The 14,686-nt window shown below is 52.5% G+C and overlaps 6 protein-coding genes across 6 annotated transcripts; 3 read left to right on the top strand and 3 right to left on the bottom strand.

Moving 5' to 3' along the window:
* Positions 1-459: 459 nt before the first annotated feature.
* Positions 460-2,437, top strand: J4E84_004552 (uncharacterized protein; the record flags this gene model as incomplete). The annotated part of the gene is made up of 3 exons (XM_049387155.1): positions 460-568; positions 623-961; positions 2,001-2,437. 3 exons carry the CDS (start codon positions 460-462, stop codon positions 2,435-2,437), a joined length of 885 nt encoding a protein of 294 aa, XP_049244928.1.
* A 1,837-nt stretch (positions 2,438-4,274) lies between these two features.
* On the top strand, positions 4,275-5,317 carry J4E84_004553 (uncharacterized protein; the record flags this gene model as incomplete). The annotated part of the gene is made up of 2 exons (XM_049387156.1): positions 4,275-4,725; positions 4,827-5,317. 2 exons carry the CDS (start codon positions 4,275-4,277, stop codon positions 5,315-5,317), a joined length of 942 nt encoding a protein of 313 aa, XP_049244929.1.
* A 647-nt stretch (positions 5,318-5,964) lies between these two features.
* J4E84_004554 (uncharacterized protein) lies at positions 5,965-7,093 on the top strand (the record flags this gene model as incomplete). Its single annotated transcript, XM_049387157.1, has 2 exons — positions 5,965-6,267; positions 6,332-7,093. The coding sequence occupies 2 exons, from the start codon at positions 5,965-5,967 to the stop codon at positions 7,091-7,093; spliced, it is 1,065 nt and encodes a 354-aa protein (XP_049244930.1).
* A 494-nt stretch (positions 7,094-7,587) lies between these two features.
* On the bottom strand, positions 7,588-8,657 carry RPS3 (40S ribosomal protein S3; the record flags this gene model as incomplete). Its single annotated transcript, XM_049387158.1, has 4 exons — positions 7,588-7,920; positions 7,970-8,388; positions 8,549-8,574; positions 8,635-8,657. The coding sequence occupies 4 exons, from the start codon at positions 8,655-8,657 to the stop codon at positions 7,588-7,590; spliced, it is 801 nt and encodes a 266-aa protein (XP_049244931.1).
* Positions 8,658-9,109: 452 nt separating this feature from the next.
* J4E84_004556 (uncharacterized protein) lies at positions 9,110-10,467 on the bottom strand (the record flags this gene model as incomplete). The annotated part of the gene is made up of 3 exons (XM_049387159.1): positions 9,110-9,374; positions 9,426-10,321; positions 10,384-10,467. 3 exons carry the CDS (start codon positions 10,465-10,467, stop codon positions 9,110-9,112), a joined length of 1,245 nt encoding a protein of 414 aa, XP_049244932.1.
* A 709-nt stretch (positions 10,468-11,176) lies between these two features.
* J4E84_004557 (uncharacterized protein) lies at positions 11,177-12,733 on the bottom strand (the record flags this gene model as incomplete). The annotated part of the gene is made up of 2 exons (XM_049387160.1): positions 11,177-12,219; positions 12,271-12,733. The coding sequence occupies 2 exons, from the start codon at positions 12,731-12,733 to the stop codon at positions 11,177-11,179; spliced, it is 1,506 nt and encodes a 501-aa protein (XP_049244933.1).
* Positions 12,734-14,686: the final 1,953 nt, after the last annotated feature.

Consider the following 14,686-nt stretch of genomic DNA (forward strand, 5'->3'; position numbering starts at 1 on the left):
GGGTAACCCTCCACCCATCACCACGCCCCACGGAGAAACGCGTCTTTCCCCGGGGGCAGCTGTCTCTCTCAAACCACCCACATGCACTCGAGAACAAGGCTGTGATATCTGAAAACTAAACTGGGGTGGTAGGCTCATTTTGGATCAAACATGAATACAAGCGCTTCGTGCTATCACCTTCCCAATGACAAGCCCAAGACTGTCATCATCACAGGCGGCGCAAACGGCATCGGCGCCAAAACAGCCCGTACCTACCATGACCATGGCTGCAATATCGTCATAGCTGATCTCCCTTCCTCCAATGACGCTGCCAATGCCCTCATCGCATCTTTCACAGAGCCATCACGGGCCCGGTATCACCCCACCAACGTCACTAGTTGGCACGACATACAAGCTCTCTTTCGAGAGACGAAAAAGACGTTCGGTCAAATCGATATCGTTGTCGCGAATGCAGGGACAATGGAGAGTAAGGGGTTCTTTGACTTCGAAGAGGACGAACATGGGGAGTTGATGGAGGCGACTGAAGCTGGCAGGGTCATCGACATCAATTTGAAGGGCACCATGAACAGTGAGCTACATTGTCTCACTAGTACTCTCCTGGTCTATCTCTAACATCATGAAGCTCTCCGAATGGCTATTCATTCCATGAAATCAAACCCACCGGACGCGGACGGTGCACGAGGCTCTATTGTACTTATCGCCTCAACGTCCGGATACTTTGGCGGGACTGGAGTAGTCTCATACATCTCTTCTAAGCATGGCGTAGTTGGCTTATCACGAGCCTCACAATCCGTTGCCCGACAGCTAGGCGTCCGCGTCAATGTTGTTGCACCCTTCTTTACCCCTACGCACATCACCTCGGGTTACTCAGAGAAGTGGAAAGAGAGTGGTCTACCTGCGAACACAACCGAGGACGTCGCTATTGCCATCGTGTCTACAAGCGTGGATCCTGCAAGACAGGGTCATAGCATGATGGTGAGTTGCGATGACTCGACATGTAGCGAAGAAGTAGTGCTGATTGATTCATAGGTCGCAGGCAACTTGGTCAGAGAGATCGAAGAGCCAAGAACTACGTCAACGAAATATTGGTTAGGAGAAGAGATTTCTGACATTATGACGAGAGGTGGCAGGTTTTTCAATGATTTGGGCGGTTACACGCTGCCCCAAGCACGATCTTGAGAGCTTTTGCGGGCTTATCTCACGGCCCACCTCATACAAGGCAAAGCTGAACAGGTCTACAGGCTACATTTAACCAAAATCTTGCAAAGTAGGTGACCTAACGTCAGCCTAGGCTCTAGGGTGTTCAGCTTCTCCTAGGTTGGCGTGGGCCCGTGATTTAGTGAAAGCTCGAGCAACATGCTGGCTGCCACCGCAAGTCTGCACTCATGTTATACCACTCACTCCTGCAGGCTTACTCTTAGTCCCGAGCAATTATTCCCTAGAAACTGTTTCCACTCCACCACTATCGACTCAACCAACCCGGCCTCCCCGCATGATGGAACTAAAATTGGTCGTTCAACCCAAACGCTCTATCAAGCGCTTTCTCGCTCGCTTCAGTCTTCCCGGCATCAACAGATTGAAGAAGTCGATTCGGTCCAAGCGCTCCATCGATTATTTCCTAGCTCTTCCAGATGAGTTTAAGTTACAAATTCTGCGCCTAGCTCTACCCAATCGACAAAAGTTTCGGAGGTCGTGTCACTGTCGAATCCGCGAGTCCTATACGCACGATGGACTCGCCTGTTACAAAGACTGCTGGCTAAATCTTGTGCGTGCAATCCCTGGGATGGCCGGAATGATCTATGAAGTTTTCTACGGTCAAAACACCATGGTCGTTTGCAATCCTTTTGCGATGGAGAATCGCGCTTTTCCGCCACACTCCATCAATAAGTTTGTTCGGCATCTCCATATCAACATCACACTCACGCTCAAGAGTCTGAACTACATATCTCGGCTAGCTAATGGCGATATAGGGTTTCCAGATCTACGCTCCGTGGAGATAGACATCGATGGTCGTGTTTTGCCGTACCTCCGATCGTCGGTAGAGGCAACCGAGGCACTGGACCTCACGGACGACGAAAATGAGTTCCCGCCCGCAATCGAAGAAATGCGACACTCTCTCAAAGCTATGGCACCAATACTTTTCCACACGCAGAAACTAAAGATCACATACAAACATGCCTGGCTTACTGTCACGGACCCTGTATTGATATGGATACGTACCCAAGTCTGCGATCCTGTGGAAGAGCTGCTATTGCAAAAGATTGCGATAGCTGAAGCTCAGAACAGCGATGCGAAGTTATGTCGATACTACCGCTCCGGGGAATCGCCTGAATCAGAGAAAGAATACGTGGGTACGTGGCCCGAGAGAGAAGCGGTGGGTATACCTTTGTCTGACCGTGGCTTCGGGCGCACTTCAATCAAGCTTCTGATCAAGTAGATGAGAAGCTGAGTATAGATTTTGAACCGAAGTCGGCAGTGAGGCAATACCCCTGTTCGTTCTAATATACCTATACACCGCCTTCGGTAGATAACTGCTGAGCTTGAATGAATATATATAACAACTCATTGGGTTCGTGATAAGAGTCACTGGAATTCCTCGCACGGGAACGGTCAAATAGTCTGTGACGACTTTGAATACCTCTAATTGGATTTTGACACCTCATATCCGGTTTCATGTTCGACAGCCTAGGAGCCAAAATATCGAAGCGTCGTCGTCCGCATCACTCCGCGGATCGTCCCATTCAGTGGCAACGACAAGTATTCTGGTTCAAAGATGTGCCCGCCCTACTTCGTCGTTATCTGTAACACGTGGGTGTACTCGAATAACTCGCAGGCCGGCTCATAAGGCCACACCGCGTCTTCGTCACCTTTCAGTATGGAGCCATCTTTGTTCCTATAGCAGCTATACCTCTCCGACATATCCTCGTGCAGGCCGATCATGCTCAGTAGTCTGTTTGCGAATGCACCTAGTATGCTTGCTCGACCTGACAAATCTCTCCAGCTATCTCTGTAGCCTACGTTATCAGCATATGCGCAAGATACTGAGATGGTCTTGTAAGGGAATACGATAGACTCCATATTCTTTAAGACCACTGCGACATGCGGTACTAGAGGCTCGCTGGACCGACGTGTTAGGAGTGTAGGTTCTGTCGAGATGACTTTCATCCTTGCGGCCGTAAGTCTGATATCGATTTCGACGAGCTTCTCGAACCCAAGCTTCCCCGTCGCTAGCTGGCGTAGAAATTGTATACCCTTCTCAGTCATGTGTATGCGCACGCATAGTCGCGGAATTAGCGCGTTTATCCACCCAGGAGGGTATGGTATGCCGCCACGAGGAGAGGTCGTTATCAGAATCTTATTCTGTTTGAACAACACATCGTATACCAGATACTTCAGTTCTGGAATGGCCACCAGGAGTGGCAAGACTTGTCTCGCGAAATCGAATGTATGAAGCTGGTTCCCCTCGAAATCCGGGCGAACAAAGAACTTGTTGTAAGGTAGGTACTCGGACAGTACCATCAACTTGATCTCGTCCGGTAGAGCGAGGAGAGGGGGGGAGAGGGGGGCGTGAAGTGGTAGTTTTGGGCATTGTCTCGACCGGTAATGTGACGAGACTGGAGCACCGAATCTGCTGGGCTTTGATGTATGCTTGCTCCATAGTATCGTCGTTTTGCTTATCCTTGTTTCGGAGCTTGAGATTAGAGTTGATAGTTGGGTTGGTCATTCGTAGAGAAAAGAAGCAACGCAATGGTGACCAGTCTTCCACTTAGGGCGGTTGAGGAGCGTATGAATTGCAGTGATACTGAGGAGTACATTGACGAATACATTTGGCCGGTCGTAGCTGCACGGTTGTTTAGGCTCCCGTATCGGCAACTACTCACTGGCTTATAGCACCTAAACAAGGACTCAAAAAAGGCACTGAGGCAGACGTTCATCCAAAGCGGTCCTAGCGTAGGAATGAATGCGATGAGCGGCCAATACCGCTAGACCCTTGCTGCGAATGTCCATGACCCGTGATGCTGCGATAATTTTACGGACGTGTGGTCGCCTCTGATGGTATCGGTTATGTCGCGGGATTTGCGCATTGAATGACCGATGCTATTGGGCGATGTGTAGGAGTAATAGACTTCACGAGGCGATCACAGGGTTCATTTTCGTCTTAGTAATCCTCGAGCGAGCTTTGGCCCGGTGACGTTTTCTACGACCCTCGGCAACACCACCTTCTACAATCTGTCCAAACGCCAATTGAAGCCTCGCGACAGACTTTCTGCACCATGGCGTCCTCAAGACTAGTTGCTCGCTCATCGCGCGCCCTCCTCTCCCTCCCGCGCACCCAATGCCGCACATTCAGCATCTCCACCCTCCGTAGCAATGAGTTTGAAGCTCTCAACAAGCGCACAAACGACACCTCCGAGACGTACCGCAAATACCAGATCGAGAGACCTCTGAACCCTCACCTGACCAACACCACATCTACCATTGCCAATGAGATGCCTTCAATTGGCAATGACGCAGCCCCGCCCGAGCTGATCACCAACGCCGACGCCAAATTCGCACCCAAGGATTCTGTGCCCGAGAACACCGAGCGCATGACAGGCGGTACACAGGGCAGCAAGGATCAGGACGTCAGCGGAGCGAACAGCGAACTGGGTGTTGGCGAGATGGAGGGCGCCAAGTTCAAGGTCGAACCTATCCGCAGGACTGGCGAGGACGCGAACACCATGCGTGCGAGGTTATTATGTCCGTTCATACACTGCCCATTCCCTATGGCCCCATGAAATACGCGATTTGGTGACCAGGACGAAACATGGCTAACGAAAAACCAGATCAGAGCCGCAAGAGGGGAACACTAGAAAGTGATCTCCTCCTCAGCACCTTCGCCGACGCCCACCTAAGCACCATGTCTCCTTCCCTGATGCAGCAATACGACACCTTCCTCGACGAGAACGACTGGGATATCTACTACTGGGCGACTCAAGAACCCACACCTACGTCTCACGAGACAGCTGAGGGCGGTGGCGCTGCGATGTCCAACCCCAATGCACAGGGCATGGACGCGACGGCACAGACGAAGCTGCCCGAGAAGGACGAGCGCAAAAGACAACCTGGAGAGGGCGAGTGGGCGCAGACTGTGGGCACTTTCAAGCCCGCGTACAGGCCTGTGCCTAGCAGGTGGAAGGGCAGCGAGATTCTCAGCTTGCTCCGGAAGCACGTCAACGAGCGCAAGGCAGGAGGCGTCATCGAAGGCGAAGGCACCACAAAACAGGAAGGAAAGGGTCTCGGCATGATGCCTGAGATCAAGAACTTCGACCAGTAAAGCAGAAATCGCGCCTTTGTCATCATATCCTGTAGGTTTGCTGTAAACATAATGCCCACAACTGCCCCTATGCTTTCTCTCCTGCACGTCTTCGGGCTGTTTCACTCACAGACCATTTGGGCACTTCTTCCAGGATCATTGTCACAATTGTGCCACTTTCAATATGAACAAACTCACCCAGACAAAATCCCATCTTCAAAACCTCTGCCCAACACTACGAGCTTAGCAAGGCACTCATAAGCTACTTGTTCCGGAACTCGTTCCTCCGCCCGCTCCCACGTGTTCCGCGGCATCCTAGGCTAGATTTCCTCCGGGGCTTTTGTCATTACCCCGGCCAGCTTCCCCACACGGCAAAGCTCGCTTCGGTAGTTCATATGTTTCGAAACTGCGCTTTGTATAGTGGCACCGGGTGTTATTGGAGGAAGTACTATTGTTCATGCATTTTGTTTAGTGTTCTGGTGTCACGTTCAGATGCATACAGCTAACGGTGCAAATTGGAGGAGGGGATGCGTTGCCACATGTAGAGGTTTGTCCGTACTTCTAAAACGTCGTTGATCAGTAACAGGTAACGGGATGTTCTCTGGTATATAGCTGCTGTATCCTTGGAGAGATAAGGGCCATCTATCTCAGTATCGATCACTCTCACGATGCGGTTCACGTCTCTCCTCCTCTTCGCCAGCACGGCACTCGCAGCGCTCCCCTACAAAGGCGCAGACTGGTCCTCCCTCCTGATCGAAGAAGCAGCTGGTAAAAAATACAAAAATGCTGCCGGCACCGTCCAGCCCCTCGAAACCATCCTCAAGAACAGCGGCGTAAACACCGTGCGCCAACGGATCTGGGTGAACCCGTCCGACGGAAACTACAACCTCGACTACAACATCAAGCTCGCGAAGCGCGCCAAAGCAGCCGGCCTAGGCATCTATCTCGACTTCCACTACAGCGACAACTGGGTAAGTTCTGACTGTACGAAGTGCATGTGAGACAAATTCTGACTTCATACCTCTACCTCTGCAGGCGGACCCAGGCAAACAAGTCGTGCCCGCAGCGTGGAAGTCGCTGAACCGCGAAGCCATCATCAAGCAAGTCTACGACTACACGAAGAACGTACTCAACAGCTTCGCTACCAACGGCATAGCCCTCAACCTCGTCAGTATTGGCAACGAAATCACACCCGGACTCCTATTTCCCATCGGCCAGCTCTCCGGCACCGATGGACCGAAGAATGTAGCTGCCCTGCTCAAATCCGCATCCAAGGCCATCAAGGAATCGTCCATGAGCCCCAAGCCCAAGATCATGATTCATCTGGACAATGGCTGGAAATGGGATACGCAGCAGTGGTGGTACGACACCGTGTTGGGCTCGGGCGGCGGGCTATCGGCTGCAGATTATGATGTCCAGGGCGTGTCTTACTATCCGTTTTACAACAGCGCTGCTACGCTGTCTGCGCTCAGTACGAGTTTGAACAACATGGCGAAGAAGTACGGTAAGGAGGTTATGGTTGTGGAGACCAACTGGCCGAGTTACTGCCCTAACCCGTCGAACGCTTTCCCTGCGGACGTGAAGAGTATTCCGATTAGTGTGGATGGACAGACGCAGTGGATGAAAGAGGTTGCGAAGCGTGTGGCTGCTGTGCCGAATGGCAAGGGTACTGGGTTGTTCTACTGGGAGCCGGCCTGGATCGCGAACCCTGGGCTAGGCAGCAGCTGCGGGTGGAATTTGATGGTTGGTGACGATGGCAAGGTCATGAGTAGCTTGGCTGTGTTCGGCAGCATATGAGCGACACACTGTGGAGCCTACATCAAGATAAAAACATGCAAAGTAGGTGACCTGACGTTAATGTAGGCTCTAGACCTGTTGACTGTTTTTCTTGTATGAGGTGCGAAGCTGTAAATGTTGCGTACGGTAGAACCCCAAAGACACCACGTGTGGGACACTGTGACAGTCCCCCGGGGCCCACCCGCACGTCATATGACATCAGCCCACCTGTGAATCAATATGAACAGACAATACTTGAAGTCAAGAGATGTAGTGAAGACAGCAGTGACGTCGATCAGAACATACTCGTGGTCAGAGCCATCTTTGATGTTTGGGTGGTTTCATTTGAGTACATAGCAGTAAAGCAGTGCAGACTCCTTTCCCTCCCGTGTCAAAAAAGCAGCCCAGTCCATTCCGAATGTGCAAAGGAAGATGTGTCAGGGTTCGTCATGGCATCATATCCTTCCGCTAAATGCCTTTTCGTAACCTCATTGCGCCCGCAGCAAAGTATCAACCTACTGCTCCTCAGAGTAGCCCTCACCACCAGCTGGCTGGGCCTCGCCCTCGCCCTGCTCGGCCTGCCTGGCCTGCTCCGCGGCTTGCTGAGCAGCGATGGCCTTGGCACCGTAGTCTTGCGACATGGGCTGGACAACGGGCTGCTCCTCCTTGGGCTCGATGATGGTAACGGAGTCGGGAAGAGTCTTGGATGGGCCGGCCTTGCCCTCGGGGTCGGAGCCGCGCATGATCTTAACCTTGATACCGAGCACACCCTGGCGGAGCAGGACGTGGCGAGTGGCGTGGTCGATGAAGTCCTTGGCAGGCTGACCGGAGTGGATCATGAAACCGTCCTAGATAACGTCAGTATGTCATTGCGATGTGCCCAATGTGTGTACGTACGGTGAACTTCATGCTCTTGGCACGGGCGGCCCTGAGCTTTCCGGAAACGACGACCTCGCAACCCTTGGCGCCAGACTCCATGATGAACCTCAGCACACCGTAGCAAGCCCTTCGGACGGCCAAACCATTGAGAAGCTTGTATCGGAGGGACTCGCACTGGGCGACGGCGGAGAGACCACGGTTCTGGACCTTGGCGGCGTAGAGGGAGACGGAGTTCTCAGGGAACTTGAAGCGCTTCTGGATGAGCGAGGTGAGCTCACGGATGCGGCGACCCTGCTCTCCGAGAACCTCCTGGGTGTGTGTGGCGCGGATGATGATGTCGGTGACGGTGGGGGTGACGCGGACCTCGACGCCGGAGTAGCCCTCCTCGGCCAGCTCGCGCTGGAAGAACTCGTTCAGCTCGGCGTAGAAAACACCGTCTGTGAGGGGTCATGTTAGCGACCGTTCTGTGTGCGCAATGTCCCGCGATCTTCGCATTCGACGTCCTAGGCTCCGCAGGCTCTTTGCCATGCAGCAACACCGATGATCGCCGTCTCCTTTTATTCTCCGTCTACTGCGTGTGGGAAGGGTATATCGTACCAGCTACGAACTTTCTCCTCTTGGAGCTGCAGGCCGTCAGTACTCATTCCCGGTTGCGCGTCATAGAGGCGTCCGGATAAACTCACATGGTGGTTTGAGTGGTGGCCATTTTGTCGAACTTTGGAAGGGCGTATCTGAACTCCGGGCGTGGGTGTTCAGAAAGGTCGAGCCGTTGTTGAAGTCGTAGTTGATGGACTTGGGAATCACAATATTAAGCGAGTGGTGTGGACTAGCGCTCGGACCACCTCCACCACCGACCATGATTAGACAGCCCCTCCCTACCAAGAACAGCAGAAATAGATACCGTACTACACTATCTTTCCTTTCACATGTATTACCCGGTCAAGTGAAGAGTATTATCAAGTATCTCCCTCGCACGAAGAGGCGCTCTCGGGGTCTCACGATTAATGAGTGTCAACGAACGTAATTCATGTAGGCCTGATGCAAAAGATGATATTCAATGCCCGCGTAGAAGAGCTTACCGTGCGCCAACCAACGCCAATCTCATGCACGATATATACAGTATTCCTCGACCTTCTTGCTTCTATTTCTCTCCACAGGCTAGAGATGCTCGATCGGACCCTCAGGGAGCAAAGGCTCAGCCTTCCTCTCCACACACGCCTTTAGCGGTGGGCGAATGAGGTCGTTGAACAAGAACGTGCCGTACACCAACAAAGCGAAACCTGCAACCTGGAGCCACTTGAAGGTCTCCCAGCCAAGGCCAAGCGACACAATCCAGATGAAAAGGGTGCGGCAAGTATCGATGGTCGAGCGCGAAGTGGCAGAGACGGTGCGAGTCACGGAGAGACCGAAGAAGTTGAAGCCACTGTGGCGGGTCAGTAAGAGATAGAGTGAGGGAGGAGGTTGGAAGACATACCCAATGCTGATCATAATCAGCACCGACGATACTGCGATAGCGCGGTAGTGCGTCATCTGGTACAATCCCTCTCTCGCGTTGAAGTATCCAGTTCCAATTGCGAAGTGTAGGATGATCATGCCAATGAGCGTAACCAAAAAGCCGAATACACCTTCCCAGCCGACAACCTTGATCGGCTCCATGGCGTACTTCTCCATGATCCTCTCTTCGAGCACAAACTGAGTCGCGGTGAAGATCTGCGCACCAGCAATGAGCAGTACACCGATGATGGTCATGGCAGCTTGAGTAGTGGCAGCCTGCGCACCAACGGAGCCAGTGGTATCATCGTGAATGGATTGGTGTCCGGGCGATGCTTTGTCGTCTTTGGTGATGGCGCCTGCGAGTCCGACGACCGCAACACCAGTAACGACAACAAAGAGCGAAAACCACTTGTACAGTCCCAGATGACGCTTGAGGAACCAGACGCTGAACAGACCGACGAAAAGCACCAGAGCACCTCTAGTCATCTGGTAGATACTAGCTGCGACAAACAGCAGACCAACGTTCATGAGCGTTGTTCCGGCAATGTCGCAGCATGCTGGGAGCGCCAACAAGAAGATGCTTCGTCCCTCGAGTGGTATCCTGCCCTCATCATCGGGATGCGCAGGCTTCAGCGGGTTGGCAACAGCGCCGGTCTCGCTATCATCTGAACCTGGTGTTGCAGCGCCATCGTTGTCCGGGATGGCCTCGTAGCCTGCCTTCGCGCTCGCGTACCGCTGGTAGAGGGTGAATAGGCCGATGACGAGCCAGCAGCCCATTTCGCCCACAAACATCTGTAGGGTCTGAAGGACGGGCTGTTCGAAGTGCTGGCGGTATTTCGGCGAGGGAGAGTCGCAGTTGTCGACGCATTGCATGTCCTGGTCGCGCGCAGTCAGTACCAGACTTCCAGCGAATCGGCTGTGTGGGAAGGTTCACATACTTGGTACTTGGTCAACAGTGTATTACACACACCTGTCAGCAGCATCATGGCCACCAGGAATGGCACTGCAGCTTTGACCGCCATGGTAGTGATGAGTCGAGCTCCCGAGCTCAGCGACGCTTATCGGACGCGGTGTCGCAAGTGATGGGCTATGGACAAAGAAGTGTCCAGTGTCCAGATGAACCTCAGAAGAGATGAAGGCAGAACAGAGTATAGATAGATGCAGCGACAGCAAGGTACTAGGCAGCTCTGAGCTGCGACCCGTGATGACTGTCGAGTGAGGCGCGTGAGGCTATGTGACGGGTGATGTAGCAGCTGCCTCGGCGATAAGAGATGGCGCTAACGCCTGGGCCGCGTTCTCGACGATCCCTGGACGGAAACACCCTTGCTGCTGCGTCGTGCTGCAACTCGCCTTCATTCTTGCATCTACCTCATTCAAGGAAAACTTAGAACACGATGGAGCCTACATCAAGATGGAAACATGCATAGTAGCTGACCTAACGTCAATGTAGGCTCCAGACCGGTTCGAGTCCGCGTTGATCCTTTCAACCTGTCTCACACTTGGTTTGGATGATGGTGACGCGTGACCGTGTCGGTCACGCCCGTGCTTGAGGAGCTTTCCCGCTATCGGATCAATGCGCGGCTCGCGTGTGTTCCTTTTTGAAGACGCAAACATGGATTCAAAGGGTATCTAGACTATCCAAAGGCACGCGCTTATTGCAAAAATGACAAAGTCGATGTGTTCAATCCAAAAGAAAGACACTTTTTGAGCAGCCTCAACTTCATGCTCACCCTACAAGAACCACCTGAACTCTGGGTTCTTAGGTCCATCCCTGAGCTTCTCAGTCGATACATCCCTAGCAGTGTGGTTGACGCCCTGCTTCGCGTTCCTCCTTTTGTTGTCTACGACCATATAAGCACCTAGTAGCGCGGCACACACACATCCAGTCGCGCCAAAAGCCGCAGTGGTAGCCAGCGCGGGAATGTACTCGGGCGCATCCTGTGGCCTGAAGATGTTGGAACTGACCACACCCATCAAGTTCGCCAGCGGCACACCAACGGAAGTAAGAGTAACACGTCGGTTCTCGTCGGCGACGTTGTTGTTGTACCATGTCGAGAGGAGGACAGAAGGCGCGGATGTACCCCAAGTCATCATGAAGCAGGCGAAGTATGCGACAGTGAGGGAGTGCTCCACGTCGATGGTAGCGTAGATGATGAAGCCGATGAACGTGAGCAGAAAGCCGAGGGCGATGAAGGGGAAGCGGAGACGTGTATGGTCGGAGGCAAAGGCCAAGATGAGAAGCACGACAGCTCCGACAATGTTGGGCGCAACCGTGTAAAGGTTCGTCTTGATCTTGTCGTAGCCAAGTCGCGCTACAATCTGCGGCAGGAACAGTGACACGGACTGAAGTGGTACGCCCAGACAGACCTCAATAGCGAGGAAACCATAGGTCGAGGTCTCCTTGAAGATCCCAAGCGCGTCCTTCAGATCAAACTTCTGGTCAACAACCGATGAGGAGTCAATCTGGATACGGGTAAACGCGAGCTGCTTTTCCGACTCGTTGAGGAACTTGGCTTCGAATGCGTTCTTGGGGAGGTACCAGTAGGCGAAGAATGAGAAGCAGACTGTAAGCGCTCCCTCAATGATGAACAGATAACGCCACGAGTCGAGCTTCGATTCGATCTGAAATACGCCAAAGGCGAGAAGGCCTGAGAATGCGTTCGCGATGTTGGAGGCGGCATAAAACAAGGCCAGTCTTCTTGCAAGTTCGCCTCGGCGGTAGAAGGTGGTCAAGTAGTAGATGACGAGCGGGAAGAAGGCGGACTCAGCCATGCCTGTATACTGTCAGTCATGTAACCTTTCAAGGTCTCCATTCATGTACTCACCCAAGAACCATCTCAAAGCCATCATTCCACTCCAATTTTGCACACTTGAAGCAAGCAGCGTTGCGCTACCGAAGCAAAACATCATGATCGGCAGCACGCGATGCGGTCCGTACTTCTTTCCCAGCATACCAATCGGCGGCGCAAAGATAACGTAAGGTACGTAGAAGATACTCAGCATGATGTTGTACTGGTTTCCAACAAAGCCAAGGTCCTTGTCCATGTTGTCCGTCTTTGCGTTGCCCAAGTTACCCTTGTCGAGCGCGTTGAAGAGGTACATGACTGCCAGCATGGGCAGTATCCGGAGGTCGAACTTCCATGTTAGGGCCTTCTCGTGCTCGTATGTGGGTAGGTGTTCGGTCGTGCCTTCGACTGGCACGGGCGCATTGGCATCTTTGGAGGAGGAGAGAGATGCCGTGACTTCAAGGCCGTCCTTCGCAAGTTCGGGATCTTTGTTTGTCGACATACTGACAGGCCGAGAGTCGAGAAAGCGTTGTGATATCGTTGATGCTTGACCAAGTCCTAGCTTGGAGCGACGCGATCGGGCTGCGCTTCTCAGGCTGTCGTGAAGGAAGGTGCAATGCGACTCAACGTCGAACGAACCAACTGCGTCCACAGGCTTAAGTACGATCACCGCAAGCTAGCCTCTCCGATTATAAAATCTGCAAGAATTGCACCCATCCCGTGGAGTTACATGCAGCCTGAGGCCAAGCGCTGACACAGCCGTTTATCCAGGCGTCGCACGGTGGTAGCGAGTGCAAGGTAACATTTCTCCGCTGTCTATCTCACGTCGCGCATGGTCCTCCTGATAAACCCCCTGCTCTTTCTGACCAATACCGATTATTTCGCCTCGTGTCGGGGCATACGTCCGGGGTTTGAGTGGTTCGGCAGCGATGCCTGTATGGAGGGATCGGCATGGAGGAGTGGAGGGGTTCATCCGAGATACCAGATACGGCATGATAAGAAAAGGCCCGTCACCATGCGGTATCGGAAGGATCCGCGAACATTGCAACTGACATCAAACCTGCGATAATATATCGGTGTGCCTCTCGTATTCAGCTTTGCCGTACATGTAAGATTATCGCGAAGTCGAGTAATCGTTTCGTCGTGCTATCGTCTGCTGCTAGCTGAGGTGGAGTGGAATTCGGGGTTGTTCCCCGCAATTAGATGCGGCCTGTCTTCCCCACTGCTATAACGTACTCAAAGGCCATCCGTTACTCCAAGTAAAAGACACCGGATGTTGCATGCAGTATTCATATGTTTCTTTACACTTGATAGCGGGCCCATAATATTCCGACGTACAAAATCCTAGCCAACGCTGGAGACAAAGAGAACTAGACCAGCCTAACGGTACAAGGTTGAGACTCGAAACAAGAAACAGCTTCTTCGGAGAGATAGAATTGACCAATACCAATTCTTTCGAACGCCGGAATGTCGTCCCCAGTAGGATGGTCGCTGTTAGCAGCATTGTGTTCGACCGAACGAAGACACAAGAAGGTGGTGATATTTTTTAGCTCAAGATTGTCCACTGCCAGTTCAAGAAGCTCCACTTCCATCGCTCGGCCAATCGTAATATCGATATCGAACGACCAGTTTGAAGGAGTATAACTGCGACACGTGCCATCATCTTGTAGTATACTGCTCAGAACAACTAGAGAAGGCTTCTTATCCTTGAATCCCACGTGAGCTGTTACACGTCTACCAGATATGATTATGGATCCAGCGTGAACTTCTCCAGTCGGATCCAGGCCCTTTGGTGTGACGGAGACAGCCGCAATATGCGCGTGTCTTGTACGTTTTCCTCGATGCCTATACCAGGCAACAAACCCATCACTTTTGCGCGAAGCCCAAGACCAGCTAGGCGGTTGATAAAAGGGTGCTTTCGATGTATCCAGTTCTGTGTAATACCATAGTAGATCCTCCACTAAAGTATCCTCCCACAACCCAGCATAGTATGAGCAGTTCCGTACGAGTTGCATGGCCTTAGCGATCCCTTGGAGTGCAGTCAAAGTGTCGGTTTGGAAAGTGAGGTGGAGCGTCGTGTAATAGCACACGAGGTTGCGCCAGTCCCTTGCCATTGACTCGATCTTCTCGCTTGGGATGGGGGCGCCCGATGCGTTCATCGAAAGAAATCCAGATCTACTTCTCCTCCTGAAGCCATACCACAGGGGAGAATTGATCGTTTCGCATTCGCAGGTCCCTTTGTCTGTGCATTCCCAAAAAAGTTCTTCACCAGCAAAATGTACGACTCGTGGTGGTAGTAGACGCTCCTGCAAAGCCCAGGCTCGAGTCAATAGCGGCAGCTGTGAGAGGCCAAATCCTCTATGCAGCATTGCCCTACTGCTGTGGATCATGTGCACTTCTCCACACTTGTCGCGTACTCTGTGAAGATTGATCTTTCTGTGGGTTTCTTCTGTCG

This window comes from Alternaria hordeiaustralica (genome assembly GCF_023758085.1).
Source record: "Alternaria hordeiaustralica strain BMP 2776 chromosome Unknown scaffold_7, whole genome shotgun sequence".
In the NCBI taxonomy this organism is placed as follows: domain Eukaryota; kingdom Fungi; phylum Ascomycota; class Dothideomycetes; order Pleosporales; family Pleosporaceae; genus Alternaria; species Alternaria hordeiaustralica.